At 30.3% G+C, this 27309-nt stretch overlaps 1 protein-coding gene across 1 annotated transcript in view; it reads right to left on the bottom strand.

The window, feature by feature from the left end:
* LOC142327268 (voltage-dependent calcium channel type A subunit alpha-1-like) overlaps positions 1-19755 on the bottom strand; it is a 902521-nt gene extending 882766 nt beyond the window's left edge. Inside the window, exon 1 of the mRNA XM_075370151.1 lies at positions 19589-19755. Within this exon, the coding sequence (XP_075226266.1) occupies positions 19589-19755 (167 nt within the window). The remainder of the gene's footprint in view (positions 1-19588) is intronic.
* Between the last annotated feature and the right edge of the window lie 7554 nt (positions 19756-27309).

Raw genomic sequence — 27309 nt, 5'->3', positions numbered from 1 at the left:
CCTTTCGTCCTGAGGTCCCGGGTTCGAATCCAGGTCACGCATGGCATTTTCACACACGCTACAAATCATGTATCTCATCTGCTGAAGCAATACTTATTGTGAACCCGGAGGATAAAAAAAAGTTATGTTACCATTTATATTTTATTTAAAATATTTAAGTTGTTTACCCTATGTTACGTTTAATAATACTTTTTGTTGTGCTATACTTTATTTTATAATTTATATATTGTTTGGAGGTATAACTGGACCCCCTTTTACGTCATTATTACTCTGTACAATTTACTTATAGTTTCACTGTTCAGAAAACTGATTTATACACAAATAAATGAAGATAATTTTCTTTATTCAGCTTTTTATTGTATTATTAGTGAAAAAGAAATTTTATTGTAGATTTTTTAAATATATTTTTACCTATTTATTTTGAATAATAGTAATCAAAAGAATTTTTAATGTAATTAATATATTAGTGTAATTTTATTATGTTCTTTTTTAAAAAAAGAACATAATAAAATTTTTTGTGTTTACTGATTTTTGTTTCTTGAAACAAAACACAGGTTTATATTATTGTGAGGGTACGTCCACTCCTTCCTGCTAATACACACTTGGAATCTAATTCATTTGACAGGAAAGCCCCTACGTGTGAATTCCTACTTGTGTAAATGTTACTGCTTTCTACTGTAAAGTATGTACGATACTCTCCCGTCTCGCGGCATCCCTGTTTTATTTTAGTGTTATCTTAAGGATGTATTAGTGAAATGTGTTAATCTACGTGTACAAGACCGGCGAAGCGAGAATGTACCTTGTAGTACAAAGATATGCAGAGCATACCTTCTTACTTCGATCACTGCACTACAAAGTGACACGTAAATGATCAATCTATGATTTTCATTAAAACCCCCACCAGTCGACGCGAGTCAAATCGGTGTGAATCGAAACATGATTGATCTACCTGCAACAGAAATCTGAGTTAATTCGAGCCTATACGTGCTTTTCATAAAAAGATTAGACTTATAAAGCGTGAAAAATCATCACCCGTCTTCACGAGATTAATTGTTTGTGTTATGTTTTTGGCATAATAACAGGATCGGAGTGGAGATACCCTTTGTTAAATCAACTTAAAATTCATTCCAAAGACAAAAGCAATTCTACGTGTGGCATCTGTAATGCCTGTTATAAAAATGAAAATTTATTAAAAACGTTTCTGTAGCAACAAAGCTAATTTATTTTTATTCGAATTTTATTGTTGAAAAAGTTTTATAATTATTTTATTTCGATGATTTATATAAGAATTAGAATTTAGTAATTAATCAGTATTGTATGTTCCTTTCTCAATCCTAAATAAGAATAAGGATTAACATATTAAATATATTTTATATATTTAATTAAAATTAAACAACCGCTATATCTTCTATAGAAGAGATGGCTTCTGTGGGGACGTGAAGCGTACATTTTTGTATAGTCAAAACACGAATGTGTACGATTACACACACACACACACACACACACACACACACAGAGAGAGAGAGAGAGAGAGAGAGAGAGAGAGAGAGAGAGAGAGAGAGAGAGAGAGAGAGAGAGAGAGAGAGAGAGAGAGAGAGAGAGAGAGAGAGAGAGAGATAAAAGTTAATAATAAAAATAATTTCTTCTACGGTTTGTTTTTTGTTTTTTTTTTACCTCTGAGACCACCGTTACGTATTGCTTCAGAGGATGAGAAGAATGATTTGTAGCGAGTGAAAAATGTCATGTCTGACCGGGTTTCTCACCCGGAACTTCAGGATGAAAAGCCGAGACGATACCACTCGCACCACGGTTAGGATTACAAAAAAGTCACGCAAGTTAGTTTCCCAAACATATTGCCCTGTGCTAAAACAAAAATTTCTAGCAAGTATAATTACATTAAAAACAAAGAAATTAAAATCGATAATAATATTAATCGATATGTAACATACAAAGTGGTAATTCACATAAGGGCAAGATTTGTTTACAGATATTTAAATTATAATAATGTTAAAAAAACTTTTAAAAACTTGCTCTTTTATTGTTATTAACTCAATCAAGCCGAGTGAATCGTCAGGAACTGTCTCAACATACTGCCCGTCAAAAATCATCTGTATATATATGAGCAATGACAAAATGTTGTCGAGTTCGAAACTACAAATACTCCCTACCAAGTTTTTGTTAATTTTTGATGTCAAAGAGTTACCGGATTTGTCATTTGCAACCCCCAAAACCCCGCATAGCCGTTTTGCAAATTTTAAAATTTTTTACACCCGCATCCTTAATTTACTCCCGTACGAAGGGATGTTTGCAAAAGTAATTTTAGAATATTGTATTGTCACCCGACCTTAGTAGCTGTGAAAAATTTCATCAGTAGGCAATGTCAGGAAGCATGTTAAATTAAGAATGCGAGATTTGAGGATAAATATGAAAAAAAAACAATTTATATTCACTTATTTGTATTAAAAAATTGAAAAATAAATTTCGTAATAAAGTAGTTTAAATTAAATTTTTATTTCTTAAAATCTTGATCAGAAAAGTATAAAAAATACACAATGGTTATAAATAAAATATCTATAAAATATATCTAAATAATAAAAATTATTTTCGTTTATATTTATGTATACATTAAACAAAAATCAGAAAATTCAAATTTATTAATTTTATTTTTGAACAGTATTATTCATCGGCAGAGTAATATTTCTCTAAAAAAAAAGTAAATTTTAAATTAATTGGTAGGAAGATCTTTTAGATGAAGGAAAAAAATCTCTGCCTCATACCCCAAACTAATCTACTGTTAATTGATTGTTAGTGATGGATAACGTGTTTTTTTTTTTTCATTTTAAATAAGCTATTATTCTTTTTTGCAAAAGTTGGTCATTCGTAAATATAAACTCAAAGATAAGTAAAAATTCTTAATATTTTAAAAAGCAGTTTGTATGATTCATATTTACGGAATCAAATAACTAGCCTGATATATTTTTATAAGTTAAAACCCCGTTTAGATTTTTTGAGAGAGCTTCATAGAACGATATTATACATTAAGGATGACGATATTACATTAAGGATGACAGACTTACTTTTTTATTAAAATACTACGAAGTAAAATGGTACGTTTTAATTCTGTTATGAACGAAATCAATTTGATCATACCAAGAAAATTTGTCATATAATAAAATTCCCAAATATATCACTTTACGGGCAACAGAAATATTATTAATTGAAATTCTATTTAAATCATTAGCAATGTTACGTCTATCTGAAAAATAGAGTGCAATGGTTTTTATCCCTACTTAAAGCTAGAAGGTTACAATTCATCCATTGAATAATTTTTTGAACTGCTATTGTAGAATTTTCAAATCCTTTAAAATAATTATTTACGGATATTGGTTCAGTTGTGTCGTCTGAAAAAGGGAAACGTTGAATGGTTCAATATTTTGAGGCAGATTATAAATTAAAAATTACAAAGGTCATGGAACCGTGGACACTTCCCTGTGGCAATAAGTACACTCCGGCGATGATTAAAACTGCCTCCGTGGACACGTCTTATACGCGGAGGCTATTCCGAATGCCAACTTTTTCATCATGCCATCGAGCGTAACTTTGCATCTTCCTATTGCATGGCACGTTGCCAGACCGGTGCCGCATAATTGTGATTGACAGCACCGTCCGAACTTTTAAATCGTCCAAACGGATTGAAAGGTTAAGTGGCAAAGAAGAAGCTTTCGAGAGGTTATTGTCCAAGTGGCAGGACAGATGGGAGCGCGCCACTGTGGGAAGGTGAACCTTTCTCGTCATCACTGATATTAGAAAGTGGGTCTGTTGGAAGAATGGGCAGATAGATTTTTGGCTAACTCAGCTCCTGACAAGTCTGTGATATTAGTTGTAAGTCTTTAAATATATTAGTTTTAAGTTTTATTTCACTTTTTTAATTGTTATTTTTAACTTAGTTTTAATTTTTTATTATATAGTTTGTATTAGTTTTAAGTTTTATGTTAGTGTTTTTATGATTTTTTTAGCTTTTTTTTTAGTCCTTTTGTTATCCGAGAATGGGCCCCTTAAACCCATCTCGGACTTTGTTAAATTGTATTTACTTATGATTTTCATTTAGATTTTATCTGTGATATTAGTTTTAAGTTTTATTATTTATCCTTTAGATTAGTTTTAATTTATTTTATTGCTTTTTTTTAATAAAATAAAAATCTGGGCGATTATAACGCGTAGACGTTTTTCGCCCTCAAAAAAAAAAGCTTCTGACAAGTCATCGCACGTTTAACACGTATTTAGTCAAAAGATATAAATTACAGGATCTGAGGTGTTGTTACTGTGAAAAAGAAAATATTGTGGAACACACATTCTTCGAGTGTGTAGGAAGGCAGACGCGAGGCAGCAGTGTAACTTTAAATTAGGTACAATAAATGCTGAAAATCTAATGAACAAACAGCAGCTTAGCGAGGCCTCATGGTAGGCAATAGCCACCATGAGCAAGGAAATTCTGCGGACGAAGGTAGGGGGAGAGAGATAACAGCGACAGCTGCTTCTCGAGCGAATGGGAAGGGAACGGCTTGAAAGAAAAGGTAGCCGGGAGCCCCTCGGGGTCGTCGCTGCTATTGAGATATCCTGGACTTTCCGAACCATTTGCAGTGGGCCCGAAAGAACACAGCGTGCCCGTGAGTTATGTCGCAACACAGGTATCGGAGCTGTTGTAAAAGGGGTTGGTTTTTTAACTGGTTCGTGCCTGATACCACCGTCTGCGTGGACGGACGCTGGCTGGCAGAACTCTTCCTTACCTTCTATGAAAAAAAAAGCTCGTGTGCACTTATGTACGCACATAATAATTAATGTTAATTAATTAATAATTTATATAAGAAGTTATACTTTGGAGTGAAAAAAAAAATATTTTTTACGCATTCAAACAAATTTGAAATCAGTCAACGATCGATAGACGACATTAAATACCATGAATAAAAAAGTTTGAATAAATAACATTTAAATTAAATTTAATAATATTTATTTTATTCAGTTTAAAAGGTATTGAAATATTCGTTGTCGTATAAAACAAAGTTCATCGAATATATTTCTATTAGTTTAGTTCCATTAATTCTTCGGATGACGATTAAATAGGCACGAGGGTTATCAGTAGCTTATGTTATGAAACATTTGAAACAAACAGTTTTATTTTATAATAGTGTATTTTACAAAAAAATTTGTTTTTGTTAAATTTAAAATTACTTATGCAAAATCAAGAAATTATCTGATGTGTGCTATTTTCTGTGTCATTAAAAATTATAAATTTACTCATAAAAAATAATACTTACATAAATATAACCTCAAATCAAGATACAAAATTTTCTCAAAAAAAAAATAAATATATGCTGCAATATAAATAATGTTTTATGAATATGAACAACAATATTCACTGTTTAAAATATCAGTCTTCAGAAATCCGTGTATATAAATATATATTTATTACGCTGTTATGTTTACAGGACGTGCTAATCACTTAATTGTATTGAACGACTGAATGAATAAGACACTACACGCATGTGCGTGCAAATTGATCCACTTGTGCCTGTGCAAATCTTCATGGTGTGTTACATCGTCGCGCGCAACTTCCGTAACTTGCTGAAAATACACTCTGACCAGTTTCTCCTACCGCGCCAAAAGAAGTATAACTTCAAAAACTTCCCTGAGGCACTCCATATTCCATATCTAAAAATTATATTTAACATGTTTGCGCATGATGGTATTTCATGATAGAATGCTTACGATCGTTGGATTGTATTATACCCGACTAAGAAGCTACTCTTCTTAAAATAACTTCACTATACTTAATACCATTAAGTATATTTTATCATCGGTAAGAATTTTATGATAGCGAAACCTAGCATACCAAATGATCTAACAACACAAAAAAATTTAAATGAACATATTCCAAATTGCTGGATAGGACGTAGAAAAGCCATAGAATGACCTGTCAGGTCTCTTCCACAGACCTCTCTTCTCTGGATTACTGTTTTTGGGAGTACCTGAAACATAATTTTTACAAAAAAAAACCTGCAGACATTGACGAATGGAAAAGAAGCATAACTGATGAATCTGGTCGTACACCACTAGACACGATACAAGTTTTAAACGGATAATATTTGAGGTTAGCACACTGCCAATATGCAGATGGGAAGCATTTTGAATATATATTGTAGAACGGTATGCTTTCAAAATTTATTTCATAAGTAATTTACGATCGAAAACATTTATTTAAAATATTAAAATAAATATTGTATTATTTAAAGTAAATAGAATAAGTTGATGGAGCCGTTTAATTTGTTGTTATGTAGTTAAATATTAGTTATTGTTTATTATTAGCACTGTTTAAAGTTCGTTATTGTATGCATTATGAATATAAAATGCAATAAAATTGTTCATACAGCGCGTTTTACTTCGTTTTATTGTTAACACGATTTTCCGTCTTCAATTATTACCGATAACGAAGGCATTAACAGAAAAAGGGATTTACCATTGTTTTTCTTCTAAAAATTTTAAATCGAAATTATGTAACATATACCTTCCAATTTAATGAAATTAAATTTGATTCAATATGGCGGATCAGAAAAAAATTAAATACCAACCATAATGCAGATTTTTTAAAATTATCCAGAACCCCATTTCGTTCTGGCTTCACATACCTCTCAGATTTGCAGTATAAAGTTGTTTCCATATTTAAATATCACCCGGTATACATGCAAGTTTTTTATTTTTAAAGATTTATCTATTTATAATAAAAATGCAGGTTGATAATCCGTTAATTACTATAATTACTTCTTTATGAGAAAGAAGAGAGATTATTGAATTTTTAACATGTTAAACTTGTTAAACATAACCGGGACTAAAATCCAAAAGTTTTTGGATGAAAAGTGGAAACGTTACCACAGAACCATTATTGTTGTACATCGATATTCTTATATTGCATAATCAGGATGCATAATTACATTATGCATTATGCAATTATCAATAAATGATATTTGGGAAAACAGAACCGATAAGAATCTATATTATTAAAATAATAATGTAGTTAAGCTTCAATCTGTCGACATTTCACCCGGTAAAACAAACCTTTAATCGTTGGTCTATCATAACGCCATTTGTCACTCTTCCACTTTATCTCTATCACTTTCTATCTCTTTCTCACTCTCTCTCGTTCTTTCTATTGTTATCGCTCACTCTATATTATTTGCTTACATACAACTATGTGGGTAGTGTATATAAGTTTTTCCTATATTTACTTTCGTAATATTAAAATTTTATTAATATTGTAAAACTGAAAATTTCTAAAATATTTTCTTAATTAAATCAGTAGTTAATCAATTTCTTTATTCTATTTTTTAATTAACTTTCTATAAACTGTAAATTAAATACTGAATTTCATATATAAATACAAGGTAATATGATGCAATACATTTTAATTACACTTTAATCAGGAAATTTAACCTTTAATCAATATTGTTTTAATTAAATTTTGAATGTAGTTCCAGTATATTATTCAGATTATTAAGAAAATTTGACCAAATTTAAGAGTAGGAGTATTTAATTTAACTAAATAAAATTACAATTTTGTTTTATTTAATTTAACATCGTATACTTTTTTCATAAAATCATTTGTTTTGTTAGATTTTGTCTTTTTTATTTCATTGTACGAAGTTAAAAATAATATTGTGATAGCGAAAAATTTTGGTTTTCAGATTTCAACGGAAATATTCATGTTGAGCATCCCTGAAATCATTTTAACTAGTTTCGGCGTGACGTCTGTACGTACGAATATAACTCGCATAACTCAAAAACGATTAGCCGTTGGATGTTCAAATTTTGGATTTAGGACTGTTGTTATATCTAATTCTACACCTCCCTTTTTGATTGCAATCGACTTAACCAAACGTGTCCAAAAAACCCCAAAATCTCAAAACATTTTGATTCTGAACTTTTTCTTAACTGCAACAATAAGCACACATTGAGAGATTTTCAACGATATATCAATAGTGGTACTTATTTTCATTGGTTCCAGAGTTATAGCCAAATAAAAGTTTAAATAATGAAATTTTTGGATCTTAAAAGGGGAAGTTACATCAATTCGAATCAGTCTTCATCTCCTTTTTTGGTTAACTTTTTTTTTTAAATTAAATATATTGATTTATTAATAATTATTAACCTCTGATTGTAAAAAAATTGTTCGACAAATAAAAAAATCAATAATAACAATAAAAAAAAATATATATGATAAAATATCTGAAGTTATGAATGAAATAAAATTTTAAGTACTTTTCATTTAAAAAAAATGTGTATGTGTAATTTAACAGACGTACAAGGAAGTCATATCGTGTCCACATCAGATTTTTTATTTATATAGCAATGAGATTGATGAGGTTTGAACTGTAGTATACATTCCGAGGGGGTCTTAAGAAGAAACCAAAAATTTAAAAAAAACCTAAACAATAGAATTAATATCTATATAGAAGAACAAACTTTTGTAATTTAAAAATAACAATGCGTCCAAAACAGCAATAGCGAAGCACTGCCGGGTCCTCTAGAAGTTAAATGAAAATTTACTAGTGACTTAGTAAATAAATGATCATCGCAAATGTAAAATAAAGTAATAATACGCTGTAAAAAATGGACCACCAAGAAGACTGACAGGGACGGATCGACGCTTTTCAGTTATGGTGTTGGCGCCGGTTTCTAAGAATCCCTTGGTCGACCAAAATAACTAACAAAGAAATTTTAGGTAAAATCAAGTCCAATCTTTCTTTAGAAAGCCAGATTCTCATACTTTCTCTTTACGTCATGGGGAAAAATGATCCCTTGTAAAAGAATATAATATTAGCGTTACAGATGGAAGAAGATCAACTGAGCCGACCAAAAATCCTTTTTCTGGATACGATCAAAGAAGCAAGCAGCAGGAGTGTGGCGGAATTAAACTGTTAAGAGACAGGAGAAAATAGAAAAAAATGATATATCAAATGACGATAGCCGTTAAGTGACTGAACGGTTAGGAAGAAGAAGAAAAAATTAAACAATATGTTTATGAAAAATATACCCAACTTTCACTTTGGTTCGACATGGTTTCCACTTGAAATGCGACATACTTGAAGTCGATTTCATTACAGACTGTAGCCAGCAATTATTCGGGAGTGACCTAAGCAGCTGCGTCGTAAATTTGAAGTCCAAGGGTATCACAAGATAAGCAGGCAAAGATGGTACATAAATCCGATGTTTAATGAAATCCCATAATAAATAATTTAGCGGGGTCAAATCTAGGGAGCGAGTTGGACATGCAATTACACCTTCACGACCAATCGAAAAGTAACAAAGTAAAAAGTAATATTAAAAAATATATATTTAAATGATTGTATAATGAATTGAAAAATATTAACAACAAAATTTAAATTAATTTTTACTAATCATTGGTAACAATAACAAAATATTTACATGTTAATAATGATGTGTATTATAGTTAGCAATGATGTATTTTATTCTATTCCTGAAATGTTTACATGATTTGTATTATCATCATTTTCTAAAAATGAAACAATTGGTTTGTGGTAACTGAGGTTGAAATAAATACTCTCGAATGAAATTTATCCAAATATCTTGTAAATACTGCGTCTATTGTTGTGTCGTATCTTGTAGTAGCTATATTTTTATCGTTTGACGTAGTTATATAATTATAATTATATATATATATATATATATATATATATAATATATATAATATTATACCGTATTTGCTTTTTGAATGTGTCACGTACACACGTTATAATAAAAAATATAAACATGAATTACATTTTTGATGTACTCACTTTTTTATCCAGTATTCTTCATAAATATTATAATATGGTACAATTACACTTAATTTAAACAATTATTTTTTGTTATTATGAGTACATATTGAAATATTTCATATAAACAAACATTTCAATGTATATATGTATACCAGCACAACCGAGAAAAAACGTGGTACGGCTGACTGTAATTCTCAGTCTAACTTTACCGTATACTAATCTATACGTACACGCGTGTATGGGCATGTACAATGAAAGAGAGAAAGAGAGTGATAGAAAAGGAGAATTATTGTGAACCACCGGCAGTTTTTCTCCTACCTCCCATCAACTGCTACTACATATTATATTATACACTCATATATGCGTATATATATTCTTGCTCTACGCGTTTTTCTCTTTCATATATATATATATATATGCTTAGCGTCTTGCGTTACGTTACAGATTTTAATTACGAGTCAACGATTTTTTTTCCATGTTCCCATGTAATTCATATGTACAAAAAATTCTGACACAACGCGTCTAAAGAAGTTTTCACTTCAACAAAGTAAAAGTACTAAAAAGTAAAACTGCCTTTACTAGAATTTGAACCTTAGACTCTTGACTTCGAAATCAACCGATTTGCGATGACGAATTCACCACTAAACCAATTCAATGAGATTGTTCTCAATACATTTCCTTTTTTTTAACCTTCGGGACCACCGTTAAATATTATTTTGGAGGATGAGATGTATGACAATTATTGTAGCGTGTGAAAATACCGTGCCTGACTGAGATTCAAACCCGGGACCTCCGGATGAAAGGTCGAGACGCTACCACTCGCGCCATGGAGGCCGGCTTGTTGTCAATCCCTATGTTATGTTATCACTTATCTTTTTTTGTCCATAACAGTTAATTGTCAAATTGTTTGCCCTTTGTTACGTTTAGTTATATTTTTAATCGTTATACTTTTTATTTTGCTATACTTTGTTTAAAAATGTATATATTGTTTGAAGGTATCACTATATGGCTCGCTTTTATATCATTATTACTTTGTACAATTTACTTATAGTTTCACAATTCAGGAAACTAATCGTAAAAAAAGCAATACACAAGTAAACGAAGATAATTTTATTTTTTCAGCTTTTTATTGTATTATTAGTGAATAAGAAATTTTCCTGTAGATTTATTTTTTATATATTTTTACCTATTTATTTTGAATAATAGTAATCAAAAACATTTTTAGTACAATTAATAATTAGTGCAATTTTATTATGTTCTTTTTTTATATTTTTTGGGTTTACTGATTTCTGTTTCTTAAACAAAACTTAGATTAATATTGTGAGGATACGTCCACTCCTTCCTGCTAATACACACTTGTAATCTAATTTATTTGACAGGAAAGCTTCTACGTGTGAGTTCCTGCTAGTGTAAATGTTACTGCTTTCTACTGTTAAGTATGTACGATACTCTCCCGTCTCGCGGCATCCCTGTTTTACTTTAGTGTTATCTTAAGGATGTATTAGTGAAATGTGTTAATCTACGTGTACAAGACCGGCGAAGCGAGAACATACCTTGTAGTACAAAGATATGCAGAGCATACCTTCTTACTTCGATCACTGCACTATCAAAGTGACACTAAATGATCAATCTATGATCGTCATTAAAACCCCACCTATCGGCGCAGATCTAAAACGGTGTACATAGAAACATGAGTGATCTATCTACAACAGAAATGTGAGTTAACGCGAGCCTATACGTGCACTTCATAAAAAGGTCAGACTTATAAAGCATGAAAAAATCTCCACCCGTCTTCACGAGACTAAATTGTTTGTGTTTTGTTTTTGGCATAATAACAGGATCGGAGTGGAGGTACCCTCTGTTAAATCAACTTAAAATTCATTCTATAGTCAAGAGCAGTTCTTCATGTGACATCTGTAACTCCTATTAGACAATTGAGAACTTGTGAAACTTAATGTTTCTGTAGCAACAAAATTAATCTCTTTTATTTGATTTTTTTTTATTGTTGAAACATTTTTTAATTATTTTAATTCCATGATTTATATAAGAATTAGAATTTAGTAATTAATCGTATTGTATGTTCCTTTGTCAAACCAAAATCAGAATAAGGATTAATATATTATATTTAAGTAAAATTGAACAACCGCTGTATCTTCTACAGAAAAGATGACTTTTGTGGGTATTTTTACGACGCGCGCGCGCGCGCACACACACACACACACACACACACATACATATATATATATATATATATATATATAGTTAAGAATAAAAATAATATTTTCTACAGTTTTTTTTAAACCCTAAGACAACCTCTAGATATTGCTTCAGAGGATGTAATAAATGATTTGTATTGTGTGAAAAATGCCATACGTGACTGAAATTTGAACTCGGGACCTTTGGATGAAAGGTCAATTTTGATTACAATCTTTCTTTCTTTTCCTGTTTAGCCACCGGTAATTACCGTTCAGAGGATGAATAAGGATGATATGTATGAGTGTAAATGAAATATAGTCTTGTACAGTCTCAGTTCAACCATTCCTGAGATGTGTGGTTAATTGAAACCCAACCAGCAAAGAACACCGGTATCCAAGATCTAATATTCAGATCCGTGTAAAGGTAACTAACTGCCTTTACTAGGACTTGAACGCCTTTCTAGAACTTTGATTACTAACTAGATTACACTTGCGCCAATATTTGGATTATAAAAAAAATCACGCAAGTTATTTTCCCAAACATATTGTCCTGTGCCAAAACAGAAATTTCTAATAAGTATCATTAATTACACTAAAAACAAAGAAATTAAAATCAATAATAATAATCGATATATGACATAGTAATTTATAGAATAGTAATTCACGCAAGGGTAAGATTTGTTTACAGATATCTAAATTATAATATTACAAAGATTTTTAAAAATTTGCTTTTTTATTGGTCTCAATTAAGCTGAATGAATGGTCAGGAGCTGTGTCTCAACATAGTGCCCGGCAAAAAATCATGTATATATTATATATGAATAATGACGAAATTTTGTCGAATTCGAAACCACAAAAACATCCGTAACAAGCTTTTGTCATTTTTATATATCAAACTTCTATTGTACTTGTCATCTGCAACCCCCAAAACTCCAGATAGCCGTTTTGCAGATTTTTTCAATTTTTTAAACCTGCATCCTTAATTTACTCCCGTACAAACGGATATTTGCAAAAGTAATGGTGGAATATTGTATTGTCGTCCGACCTTAGTACCTGTGCAAAATTTCATCAACAGGCAATGTCCGGAAATATGTTAAATTAAGGATGCAAGATTTCAGGACGAACATGAAAAAAAAAACATTGTGAGTTAAAGAAAACCAAGCGAAAAACAATTATCATTCACTTATTTGTATTAACAAATTAAAAACTACATTTCGTAATAAAGTAGTTTAAATTAATTTTTTATTTCTTAAAGTCTTGATCAGAGAAGTATCAAAAATACACAGCAATTATAAATAAAATATCTATAAAATAAAACAAAATTATAAAAATAGTTAAGAAAAATTATTTGCGTATATATTTATGTGCACATTAAACGAAAATCAGAAAATTAAAATTTATTACTTTCATTTTTCACTAGTATTATTCATCGGCAGAGTAATATTTTTATGAATAATAAATATATATACTTTTCAATTAAATATCGTAATAGTTACGGGTTACTCAAAAAAGACTTCACAATTTCAAAAGCATATAAAAAATTTATTAAGATAATTTCGGTCATTTCGTAGGAAAACATATAAAGTTTGTCACCCAACTTTCACCTTGATTTGATATGGATTCCACTTGAAATTCGACTTACCTGAAGTTGATTTTATTCCAGACTGTAGGCAGCAGGTCGGGGTGACCTATTCAGCTGCAGTGTAAATTTGAAGTGTAAGCTCAAAAAAATAAGCAGGCAAAGATGGTACATAAATCCGATGTTTAATGAAACCCCACAATAAAAAAATTAGCGGGGTCAAATCTAGGGAGCGAGGTGGCTATGCAATTGGACCTTCCCGACCAACCCATCGACCTGGGATTCGAGTATCAAGAAAATCTCGAACGTCTAGGCTGTAGTAAGGTGGTGCCCCATCTTGCAGATAGTGATGGTGTTCATCTTGGTCATCATAAACTAACTAAGGAATTACAGGATTTTTTAACAAGTCCATATAAACGATACCATTTACGGTTGCCTCCTAGAAGAAGAACGGGCCGTACAGTATTTATTTGCCTAGGGGACAAAAAACATTGAGCTTCGAGACATCACGAATGTGTAACAAAGTTTCACGAGGATTTTCGCTACCCCATATTCATCAGTTATGGGTGTTTACCTTGCCACAGATGTGTAACGTTGACTCATTACTAAAAATTACATCGTCTAAAAATGTATCGTCGTCTGTAATTCTATCCATCATTTCCTGACAGAAGGGCAGCCGAGTAGCTTGTCGTTATTTATAATGTGTTGAACTATGGTTTGTTTGTATGGCTTTGATTGCAATCGTTTACGTAATACGCGCCAAACAATCGTTTGTGGAACGCCAATTTCACGTAACGCACGTCGAGTTGACAGAGGGCTACGTGCAAAACTTTCTCTGAGTTGTTCAACAGCAACTTCAGGGATGGGTGGGCGTCCTGGTGATTTTGTATGTTTAACAACACAACCTGTTGAGACAGGTTGTGTTGTTAAACTCTTGGCACCACACCTTCGTTGAGACGAAGGTGTGGTGCCAAGAGTAATTTGTATGCCTAATAGAAGGATCCCTACTGTATTTTACGAAAATTACGTTGAACTGCAGTTGCTGAATGCAAATCGTGAAAGCAAAATACACAAGTTTCAGCACCACTAAATGTATCCGTTTTTAACAACACTGGTGGCAGTGCTAGTGGTCAAATTCGGTATTAATGAACTACATAGTCAAAACTTGATGTGTTTTGCTATGAAATGAGACTTCGACCGAATTTGTAAGTTACCTCAATAAATTTTATATGGTTTTAAACTTGTGAAATCATTTTTGAATCACCCGTTATATTATTACTGCACAGGACATTTAAAATCCCAGTTACATTGTTGATTTATATGGCATAAATTGTTAAACTGTAAATAAAATTCAAATTCAATTTCGAATTAGTACAACTATTTTAAATTAGAGACTGTTTGTAAAACAGACCACTAAACGTTGTTTTTAATTTTTGTATTTCCTATTATTATGAATAACACCTATCGATTGTGAATTATCATAACATTTAATAATGTAACTTTAAATACTGTACTTTAACTGTACAAATAATTATTTATTTATTTATTTGACTGTACAAGTAATGTACTTTATTGTAATTAATTACAATAAATTTAAAACAAAATTAACATAAAACTTTGGGAGAAAAAGTAAATTTATCATATTAATTATTTAAATAATAAATAGTGAATTAACATAAATTCATCAGTCACTATCAGCCATTTTCATGTACGTTATTGAGTTATTGTAACAATAGAACAATGGAATTCAAGAAATCTCCTATCAGTAATAATTACAACCTAACAATAATTTTCATTTCAGAACTTCAATTTCAAACTGAAATTAATATTCCGTATTCCACTGTGTTACTCAATTTGTAAACTTACTCTTGATTTGGAAACTGTATGTGTGTTAAATCATTATAAGATCACGTAAGTCAATCATTTATTGTATTCATTATATTTTCTAAATTAAAAGTAAACTGGATATAAATAAACGAAATTAAGTAAATATAGTTGAAATAAAAATAATAAAGATTTAACTAATTCATCACTCATGTAATTTCGGTCAATATCTCTTAAAATCGACATCAAGTAAAGAAAATATATCAGATAAAATATTTGCAAAAATTTATATAGTAAAAATGGATTTATACAGAGTGTATCAGGAATTACTCCCGCGACTTTCACAGCCTATTCTATTCGTGAAAATAACGGAAAAAGTACATAACATATATCCAAAAATGCTTCGTTTGTGAGTAACCGCTAGTGAAAGATTACCCTCGAATTTCAGCTACTCCGGTGAAATAAGGTCGAAATGAAATTTTTAGGATGTTAATTAAGAGACAAAGATTTCTTATGGTTTTTGACCTGAAAAATCTAATAAAATAGGTTCTAGAACTTTATCTGCATTAGTTTTTGAGAAATCTGGGGTGAAATCCTGTAAATTGTGATAAAAAACCCTGTTTTTAATGTTTAATGTACAATAACTTTGTTATACGTAATACACACGAAAATTTTTAAATATAACTTGTAGAAAATTTAAGTATGAACAAAATTATGAAAGATGAGTTGAATAAAACAAAGAAAAGTTAGAAATATTTTATTTAGAAACAGATCACTAGACCAAAGTGTATTATACGTACCAGTTTATAATTTTATTTTTACAAATTTTTTCCATCGCCAAAAAAGAATTTGGTTTTTGTTTACATTAAGTAGGTACTTTTCTAAAAATGTATTAATGTACTGTTTCTAAATAAAATTCGAATTCTTTCAACTTTTCTTTGTTTTATTCAACTTCTCTTACATCATAGATCTTTAAACCAATACTGCAGATACGGTTCTGGGGCCTGTTTTATCAATTTTTCAGATCAAAACCAAAAGAAATCACTAATTTTGCGCCTTAATTCGACCTCTTTTCACTAAGGTTGCTAAAATCCAAGCGAAATCTTTCAATAGACGTAACTCACAAACGAAGCATTTTAGGACATGTTTATATGAATTTCTTCCTTTATTTTCACAAGTGAAATAAGTTATGAAAGTTCCTGAAGAACTTCGTATACATTCTGTATAAATGATTGCAATATCCCACTATAAATAGCTGTGTTATAAATAAGAAGATTCTCTTTGATTATCTAAATTAAACGTAATTCATCTCGACCTACAACCATGATTTTAAATATGATTGATCTAGAATTATTTTTCTTAATAAATAAATAAAATTACATTCCAATCAATATATAAGTTTGAATGTATGGAGTTCAGATTATGTTATACTCTGAAGATTGGATTGTTAACTGATCGACAATATTTGTAATTGATATATCAAATTTAAATATGTCTAGTAGGCAATTTCATATTTCTTGATTTCCTATAATAAATTCAAAAATTTATTTCGTTTTTATGTGAATAAAAAAAATATTAATAATAATAATAAATAATACGAATAATAATATTAATACTGTATAATCATGACTAGCTTTATTTTATTTTTATTAGAATAGAATGGAAAACATATATATTCCTGACTCTGTTTTTAATAAGTAAAGATAAGGTTAACTAATTTGTATTCAGAGAACTATGAGATAATTAGCAAGAGTTATTTCTTAACTAATTAGCTGAATATTTAGTAAGTCAATTTTATTATTATTATTATTTTTATCTTTAATAAAAAAATACATAAAATATTTAAATTTTATTACGATTTTTAAAAAAAATTAAATTAAATTCTTTGTAACTAGAGTATAATATTGCCATCACGATTTACTATGCAAAGATGCTTTGTAAACTAATTAACTTACTGCTTATTTTCAGTAAAATTACATATAATTTAATTAAATCTAAATAAATTTCATCTTTTTTTTTTATAAACAGTATAAGACATCATTCCTTTTAACTTTAACATTAGTATTTCATGATCTAAATTTTATTTAGTTCATCTCGAGAAACAAGGTGATATACTCGTAAATTCATTTATAAATTTAGTTCTTAAAATGTATAAAACAAAATAGTTCAGTTATGATTTACTAACAAATAAATAATTTTAGGTGAAATAATAATATTAATTATTGTAATTTGCTTGTAATTATAAACAATTCGTTTCATTTTTAATAAAATAGTTAAGGTCCATGTTATAATAGATGTATAAAAAATAAAATCTGAAATATGGTGTAGATGTCATTTATTATTGTTCTGTGTATTTACATGAAAAACCTACATAAATTCGTCATACTTGTTTACATTCATTTTTATGCTGACAAATAAAAAAATATTCACGGTGAAATAGATTTCACAAAGGACATAACAACATAAACGTCGTAGGCGTGGTTTGTTGATTTACTACATATTTTATGAAGTGGGAACGTCATTCATTCAAACCATCTTATTAAAATTCATGAACTTTTATTTCTTTTCAAAATTAAAACCTTGTCATTTGTTTAAACGTAAAACAAAATTTATTATTGGAATCTAACGTCGCATCGTCGCGAAGTACTTGGTATACATACCAGGTATGGTATATTCTTGTTTTATACCTAAAATGTTCTGTTTATGTTTTTTATTGAAAAAAAGGAAATAATTTCTTTTTGTCAACAGAAAAATAAAAAAATGAATACAATAAGAGTTTAGCAACTTCATTACATCTCTTTGTATCAGCATCACATTTATGGAATATATGTTTCACGACAGAAAATGTGATTCAAAACGTACTCGTATTATATATAAAGTTCTCAGATAAGGTTTAAGAAATAATCTGTTCAGATTTTTTTTTATAAATATAGTTTAGTCAAAATAATATCTAAAATCCTAGAGTAACAACTATTTTATTTCAATATAAATAGCTATTTTAATTTTATGATGTCACAAGTACACGAAAGACAAGATGAACAACTAAGAACTGTCATTTTTTGAGAATAAATAAAGTAAAAATAAAGGTAATCAAATATATACACATAATTAAAGTTGAGAAATATCTAATAAAACATTTAACAATTTATAAAATTTAAATAAATAGATAACCTTTAACTACTTGTAAAATAATGCTCCAAATCCCGTGATGGGTTGTCAATATCATTTAAGTAATAACATCACTATTTCTAAGCCATGATTTAATTAATTTATTCCTGGCAAAAATTAATTATTCCCTTGTCAGTCTATCAGACTGTGAATATAGAAAAAAGCAGGTAGCTCAAAAAAACAATTAATTCAAAAAATATACTTGTAATAATTTAGTTTATGTAAACAACTTATCAACATAGAGAGTTTTTGAGAATGTTTTATTTTTTAAAAACAAGAGAGATTACTGTGGTATTAACAGTTATAAATGAATATTAAAAGTACTATTTAAAAAAAAAAAAACGTACAAATTATACTTTTTCCGTAACCTTTACAACAGAAAAGGAAAAGAAAACAATGATCAGATATGACATTCGGTGATTTACAAAAAAAATCTAAACAATGCTTATTTTATTTGTTTATGTTTATATTATTTTTGATGAATATAAAGATATTCGTGGTGAAATACATTACATAAATTATATCACAACTCGTAGGTGTGGTTTGTCGATTTATTACATCTTTTACCGGTAGAAAAATTTTACTTTAAAAGCTTTAAGTAAATATTTTTGTTTCCTTCCTAAAAATAAACTAAATCAGGTAGCAGTTATGATGAAAAAAATACAAAAACTAGTAAATAAATTGTTCTATTCGTGAACTATTTCTGGTTAGGAATGTCATCAAAAATTAGATATAGATATCTCAAAAATAAGTACCAAAACTTCTTAAGTTATTAGGTTGTAAACAGAGATCTCTTTTTATTCAATTTTGACTTCATTGCAGTACTTAAGAAATTAATTAGATTAAATTACGTGGCCGTTTTCGCTTTGGATAACAAATTGGCAATATTAAATATTATAATGAAACAATTTACTTAAATTATATTTTACTAAAGTGAAACCTAATAAATTATAGTAAATATTGATATGATAAATTTAATTATATTAACTTACATGATGTCTCCCAGTTTTATTCTTGTCTGTATGAGGGCACATGTCTTATGATCGGAGGTTGTGACAGCCCGCCGCCTTCGTCGATACCGCGGTGATCCTGGGGGCGGCAGTGGCGAGCTGCCCCTCCGACGGCTGCTCATGTGGCGCCCAACCACGCCTCCCAGCATTCTTCATGGAACAAAAAAAAATAATTTTAATTTAAAAATAATATATAATATTAGTTACACAATAAACCGTTTTTATTCCTGTAATATTAGCAAAATAGCAGTTACTTAAAACATACTAGTAAAGTGCAAACCTGGAATACTTACAACACTAAACAGTGGAAAAAAAACAGTTTATTGACGGATATTCTTTCATAAAATACATATCTTTTCTCAGCACAGTTAACTGAAGGAGAGGAATGGAAATTTTATATATTAAGAAAATAGTCAAACATTCAATTTTACACATTTAGAAAACAATCGAACAAAACTACTACAAAATGGTTCCTCCTTTTTTCCCCGCCACCCGGAGTCGGATCCGCAACTAAACATAAACTCGGCGCCGAGGGGTGCCATAGCCTCTACCTACCTCGTCGGGAATTAAGTTCCCGCCAGATAGCCGGGACTCGGTTTTTTAGGCGCCATGCCTCTAATGAGCGAACCACAAAGTATCCCCCCACCGGGACTCGGTTTTTATGCCTTACCTCTAATGGGAAACCCCCGAAGGGATCCCTTACCAGGACTAAATCTTACTTTCCCCCCAACGGTACTGCATGGGAGTCCGCATCCGATCATCGTAAGCGGGAGACTGAGGCCTCTCATCCCCTCCCAACTGGGGTGAGTGTGGGGTGAGGATGAAGGCTCCAAAATGATTGAATAAAATATAAGAGTACGATGTAAAAACAAAATACAATATAATCTACTGTTAATTATAAATATATGAAGAATATTATCAAAATTTAACTTAGATGATCTGACAAACTACAATAATTCAAAAAAAAATTTTCTCAGTTTAAATAGTTTTTGACTAGATTTTACGGATAGATATTTCTTAAACGGTTTGAAAAATTAAAATAAAAAATTCTTTCATTTAATATTACAGCCAGAAAACCTTTTTTTTTTCTATAACTTGTTAAGCACCCCAAGGAAACCAGCCTCCGCCTGTTAAGACATAGCATGGTCGCCTTGCAGTACCGTGGCAGCAGTCTCTGCCCACCCTAGCTGCCTCCTTCCGGAGGATCTCCCACCGAGATCCCCAAAGCCTCATCGAAGCGAGCCAACCACCTCTTCCGGACAGCTAACTCGCTCCTCCACTATGGAGCCGTCCCTAACCTACTTGCAGCCGGCACGCCTTCCACGCACCGCTGCCCCCTCGCGTTCCTCTCATACCTGGGGGTCCTTAATGCCATCATCGGGGAGCCCCGACCCCACTACACTTGCCGGTGAAGCCAGAACACCCTAGGCAATAAGGCTACCTCCCTGGGCCCTAATCGTCGCCACGATTCATCCCCAGCCTCCAGAATCTTTTGAGGAGCCAGAAAAACCTTATAACTTTCTAGCATCACTATACATAAACCAAAAAGTATAACTCGAAAACGAAGTAGATCTGCGAAATGCGAGCGTTTGACTTGCATTAGAGTACTATAACTGTTCATATAACACTAGAAAAAAGGCGAGCCTATGGCCCGTCGTGAAAATATTACACGGTTTATGTTTCATTACACATGATTTTGTTAAATGTTTTTGCAATTGTAACAAAATAACGTTCATGAATTTAGCATATTAACAAATAAATTCTTTACTACGAAAAATTTCAAAATCCTGAACATTTTTAGCTGTTTTTGAGTGTGATAATTTAACACAGCTCTAACCCAAATGTTTTCCTTTTTTTCCAATGTTTTCAAAACACAAATCTAATTTTAGATAAATATTTATAGCCGGCCTCCGAGGCGCAAGTGGTAGCGTCTCGGCCTTTCATCCGGAAGTCCCGGGTTCGAATCCTGGTCAGGCATGGCATTTTCACACACGCTACAAATCATTGATCTCATTCTCTGAAGCAATACCTAACGGCGGTTCCGGAAGGTAAACAAAAAATAATAATATATAAATATTTATAAACAAAAATTAAATAATAAAAACATTAAAATATCAACAAAAAAAAATGAAGGAAAATTATAAAAAATTGAACTAACAACTGTTCAATAAATTGTATTGTGTACTTTAAACAGTATGTTGTTTACATTCACATTTATTCTAAACTTTTTGCTAGTCTTCAGCCATTTGACTTGTTTGATGCAGCTCTCTAAGATTCCCTATCTAGTTCTTGACGTTTCATTTCGGTATACCACCTACATCCTAAATCCCTAACAATTTATTTTACAAATTCCAAATGTTGCCTTCTTGCCCAATTTTTTCCATTTACCTGTCTCTCCAACATCAAAAAGACCATTCCACTTATGCCTTAAGAGGTGGCTTATAAGTTTGTCTATTCTTGTAGCTATACTTTTCCAAATGCTTCTTTCTTCATCAATTTACCGCAATACCTCTTCATTCGTCATTTCATGCAGCCATCTGATTTTTAACATTCTTCTATAGCACTAAATTTCAAAAGCTTATTCTATACTTATTTATTTTTTTTAAATTTCGAAAAAAATTATGTTTACAATATATTTTTTTACAAAATGTAAAAAGAATATTAAGTATAATATGCTGGTTTACTGGGATATAGGCTTTGTAGACGCTAGATGCCAGTAATTTCTGTGAAACTGAAAACAGGTAACATTTTAACGTATGGTTTTAAGTAAAATAGTTGTAAAATACAACCCACCGGGTTGGTCTAGTGGTGAACTCAAAATCGCAAATCAGCTGATTTCGAAGTCGAGAGTTCTAATGTTCAAAACCTAGTAAAGACTTTTATACGGATCTAAATACGGAATACTAAATCGTGGATACCGGTGTTCTTTGTGGTTGGGTTTCAATTAACCACACATCCTAGAAATGGTCGACCTGAGACTGTACAAGACTACATTACATTTACATTCATACATATCAACCTCTGAAGTAATACCTTATGGTGGTTCCGGAGGCTAAACAGAATAAGAAATTAAAATTGTAAAATACAGTTTTATCGTTTCGAGAAAATTCTCATGTTCGAATATAATATGTTTGAATATGAAACTGAAACAACATAACTGATTAACTCTGTAAAGGATTTTAGTAAGAAGATTATTCAACAATATTTAAGTATGTAAAGTAGAGTAGTGGTATGTCTCAAAGAGAGCACCAGGTGAAAAATTGTTTAGATGTGGAGTAAATAAGAAGAACCATTTGTTTAGAGCATTAAAGAGTTTACCTGGATAAAACCATCTACCTAAATTCGCAAAAGGTGAAATACTTTACCGTTTCCTCCCCTTTCTTCTTGTGTATCCGATTGTGGAACATTAAGCCGATAATCACACGAAAAACTGTAGTGCAAATCAACAGTAGAGGAAAAGTAATTTGAATTTTTAATTTTCATTAAAAATTCAAAGTTTATTGTTGCCGGCTGTAATGGATTTGATGATCCCCTGTGTAATGTAACGTTTAAAATACGTTACGGACAACTTCATTAGTACTTTGAATAAAATGTATTTACGATAAAATATATTCTTTGATAATGTTTTTACTTTCAGAACTTGAAATCTTCAAACGGATAAAATAAAAATAAAAAATTAATATAATCACCAACTGGAAGGTGAAATTTTTATAATTACTGTTAACGTTTAATTAAGAACTACTTAAAATGCCAATTTCACAGTTTTATTTAGTTTAAATAAATTTAAAGCAGTTTCCCAGCCAAGTATTAATATTGGAATTAAGCAAAGTTTCGTTTTTAATATCAATACTAGTGTTCAGCCAGGCCCTCCGGGCAGGTTGCCCTGGCAAGCGACGTCTCAGAATGGAATTATTAGGTGTCCAAAATTGATTACCTGTTCTATAAAAATACTTTTTTTTGAATGAAGAAAATTGATGTAACGAAAGTAAATTAAAAATTTAACTAGAAATTGATACTAACGAATCGGGATTTTCCGCTAATGATCGGTATATTCCGGTGCCTACCTCTTGGTTATAGTTCATTATTTTATAATAAAAAAAAAAAACAATTACATAAACAAAAAAAAATATATTATTAATAAATATTTCGCATATATATCGATATATAATAATATAATAAGTATACATCTGACCATCACGTGCCATGTGCTAACAAATCGGGATTTTCCGCTAGTGATCGGTACATTCCGGTACTAAGCTAAGGGGAACGAACACACACATACAATTTCCCTTTGGTAAGGTAGGGTAGGACAGTTAACTATCTCAGTCTGTTTTTAAAGCAATCAATTGAAACTTAAAAATAAAAATCACTAAAAATAGAAACACTAAAAATTCTATGAAGACTTAGATAATATTAAAATTATTTACATTAAACTGTACTAATTATTACATTTAATTACTCAAATTTAATAATAATAGTAATAATAATATTACTTAAATTTGATCTATTACAAAATTAGTCAACCGAATAAAAATACCTATAATTGGCAATAGAATTTGAGAATGAAAATATAATATTTAAATGACGATTCCTAAAATAATTCTTCTTTAAATTCATTTGTCTAAAAAATAGAAAAATGAAGGGTAATTTATAAAACTAGTCATTATATATTATATTATATTTACAAATTGTGAAGAAAGGTACAATTAGTATCTATTTTATATTACAATTTTCAATAATAAATAATTAAAAAGCTTTTAAAATTCATTTACCGATACTACGGAAAACGTATATTTAATTTTATTGAAAACGTGTCTCTAACATACTTAAAGATTTTGAATATTCCCATTTCATTGCTTAAAAAAAATCGGGTGGGGCTTTGTTGGGACGAACGGCCATTGGGTCCTCCGAGCTACAGACCGACCAACTTATCTGTAGATTTAAATGGGAGAGCCACCATCGTATCTGTTTTGAACAAAACTGAAAGTCTCCGATGGAAAATTTTAGTTCCTTCATTTGGCGAACTCTACAGATAAATTGGTCGGTCTGTATGTCAGCGAGTCTCTTTTAGTGTATCGGATTGAAATAAAAACTTGACATTGACTGCGTACTAAGTCTAATTTTAACATAAAACAGACACAAAATGGTACATGATATTTATTTCAACTAATATTCGTCCACAATTTTGTTCAACATCGGACTGTGATATGAGAAGTAAGAGAAATAAGGCATAATAGGCAGAGGTAGAGGTACTTACGCCGGCCGCGTCGTTCACGGAGCGCTCAGTAACATTAGATCGTCGCAGAAGCCACATGTTCTCCCTTCCGTATTTCAAAAATACTGATAGTTAATTAATGTTAAAAATTTGTATTTTCTTTATTTTATACTACTGAAGATGATTCCATTGGAATCGAAATAGGTACGTAGTGTTTTTATACAAAACAAAATGCCAATTTTGAAAATTTATACAAGCGTTGTTTATTTTTTGTAATAATTGACAAATCTAACTCAAGAAGTTTAACAAATTTTAGATTATTGATCTCTGATAAAATTTAATTAGTTTTATACGTAACAACAGATTATCCAAGTTCGGCAGTTCTAATAAGAAGTAATTTTTAAGTCTGGATTGTTTACCTTTAGGCTCGAAGAAGCTCGATTGTCGTGTTCGTGCGTTAGTTTTCAAAACATACTGCTTCACATACCTTTATAGCTTAAAGCAAGTTAATTCCTGACAAGAGTGATAATATTTGCATGCGATTTTCTAGGAAAGATACGAATTTAATAAGTAAAATTTCATTTTGAATTCATGAAAAACAATGTTAGTTTTTTTATTAAAAGTTTAGTTATTGTATAGCGTGTTTAAAACTTCGTTTATAATAAATGATTTTATCGCCTTCACTGTCGACATTAATTTTCTGTAAACCTATAACATGTAACATCATACACAGCACCGAATAGATGTTTATAATTGTAACACTCCGCCAGTATTCATCCTTAAGTTTCTACAACAAAAATCACGTCTTCACAGAAAAGACATGTGTAATTAAATCCAAATACAACATGTAGAATCCTTTTCATATTAATGCACCATAAAAACGGCCGGTCGACACGGAAAGAACAGCTTGCATGTCTACAAATATTTTATTTAGAATTAAGACGATTACAGCGGTTTTTATGTGCCTTTAAGTGTATTTGTATTTTAGATTAGCTGTTTTATTTTTATCAAAAACATTTTCCGATAGAATAGTTCAAAATTACATTGAACCAAAACACATCAATAAGTTATAATAATTTTCATAATAATCAATTTATTACAATTTTATTACTATACAATATTAATAGTTTGATTCTTAAATATGCCATAATGTTCTAGGAATGAACCACAGCTTTCTTCTTTTTTTTTTAAGAAAGACGGAATCTATTTTTAAGTTGATCTGTGTGCCCTGAAAGAGCAATCTTTTATATTATATATTTTGACTATTAAATGTAAAACTGTAGTTCAATAATATTCTGCAACCATTCAGGATAAGGTAATCCGAACCTTCTGAAGAATTGCGAGCAATATGGATTTACGCTAACTGGAGGACCCTTCAGATATTCCTTAAGACTGTAATACTAGAATATGTAATGACTTGACAACAAGAATTATGATGGGATATTATTTTAATAAAAAAAATTAATGTTCAGTGGTTGACGTGCTAATTTATTGCGTATTATCGGGTTGAATGTAATAATACAATAATAGTAATGATGAAACGCTAGTTTATTACATGAATAAATTATTTAAAATAAATAATTACTGAAGTGAAGATATTTGAAGGAAAATAGCAAAAAAGATACGTGCATATGTGCACTTAAAAGAGTGTGAAAATATAGTACATATGTCCAATGGTAAAATAATCATTTAAAAGAAAAACCAGTTATTATATTGTAAAGTAGAGCAAACGTTGATGAAGCATGTTTTGAATACAGATGGACATAGTATGGATTTGTGACATATACACTTAGAAAACAAAACACTAAGAAAGGAGTCATTTGAAATATGGACAGAGAAGAAATAGGAGAAAATTAAAAGGGTAGAGAGAATAAAAAAAAAAAAAAAAAAACAGGAGAAAGAAGGAAAATATAGGCTTGCTTAGTGCAATTTACAATAGGAACACTAACCGACTGGGATATGTAATGAGAAAAGGACTGATTAAAACAAGGCTAGAAAGATGGTAAAAGGTGCACAGAAAAGAGGGAAGAAAAGAATAGAAAATATTGTCGATGTAAAAGGAAATGAGAGCTAATAGGAACTCAAAAGTTTAGCTATGAAAAGAGGAAAATGAGAACGGACAATTAATCATCCTACCTCAGGCCCAATAACGTAGTAATATATGTTGTAAATAAAGTAACTGACCTTATTTTCACGATCTAACATTATTTTATCCCAACAGAAGAGATTATTGATATAATAATTCTTGTACGTTAATTAAATAACTTTATTAAAAAAAAAAATTAACGTAGAACAGCTACTTGAATAAAATTTATTTATTAATAATTGAATAAATAATTTATTAACGGAAACAATGAGTCATTTAATTTAGTAACTTTGTTATTTAATGAAATAAAGCAGTTATACTCTTTCAAAACTCTACTTTCATGTTTATCTATCTACCTTGTATATTATATAGATATGTTTTTTTTTTTTTTTTTTTAATTAA

The sequence above is a fragment of the Lycorma delicatula genome, chromosome 7 (assembly GCF_047948215.1).
Source record: "Lycorma delicatula isolate Av1 chromosome 7, ASM4794821v1, whole genome shotgun sequence".
Taxonomy (NCBI): Eukaryota; Metazoa; Arthropoda; class Insecta; order Hemiptera; family Fulgoridae; genus Lycorma; species Lycorma delicatula.
The sequence above is the reverse complement of the archived record's forward strand: the minus strand, read 5'-3'. Positions and strand labels throughout refer to the sequence as shown.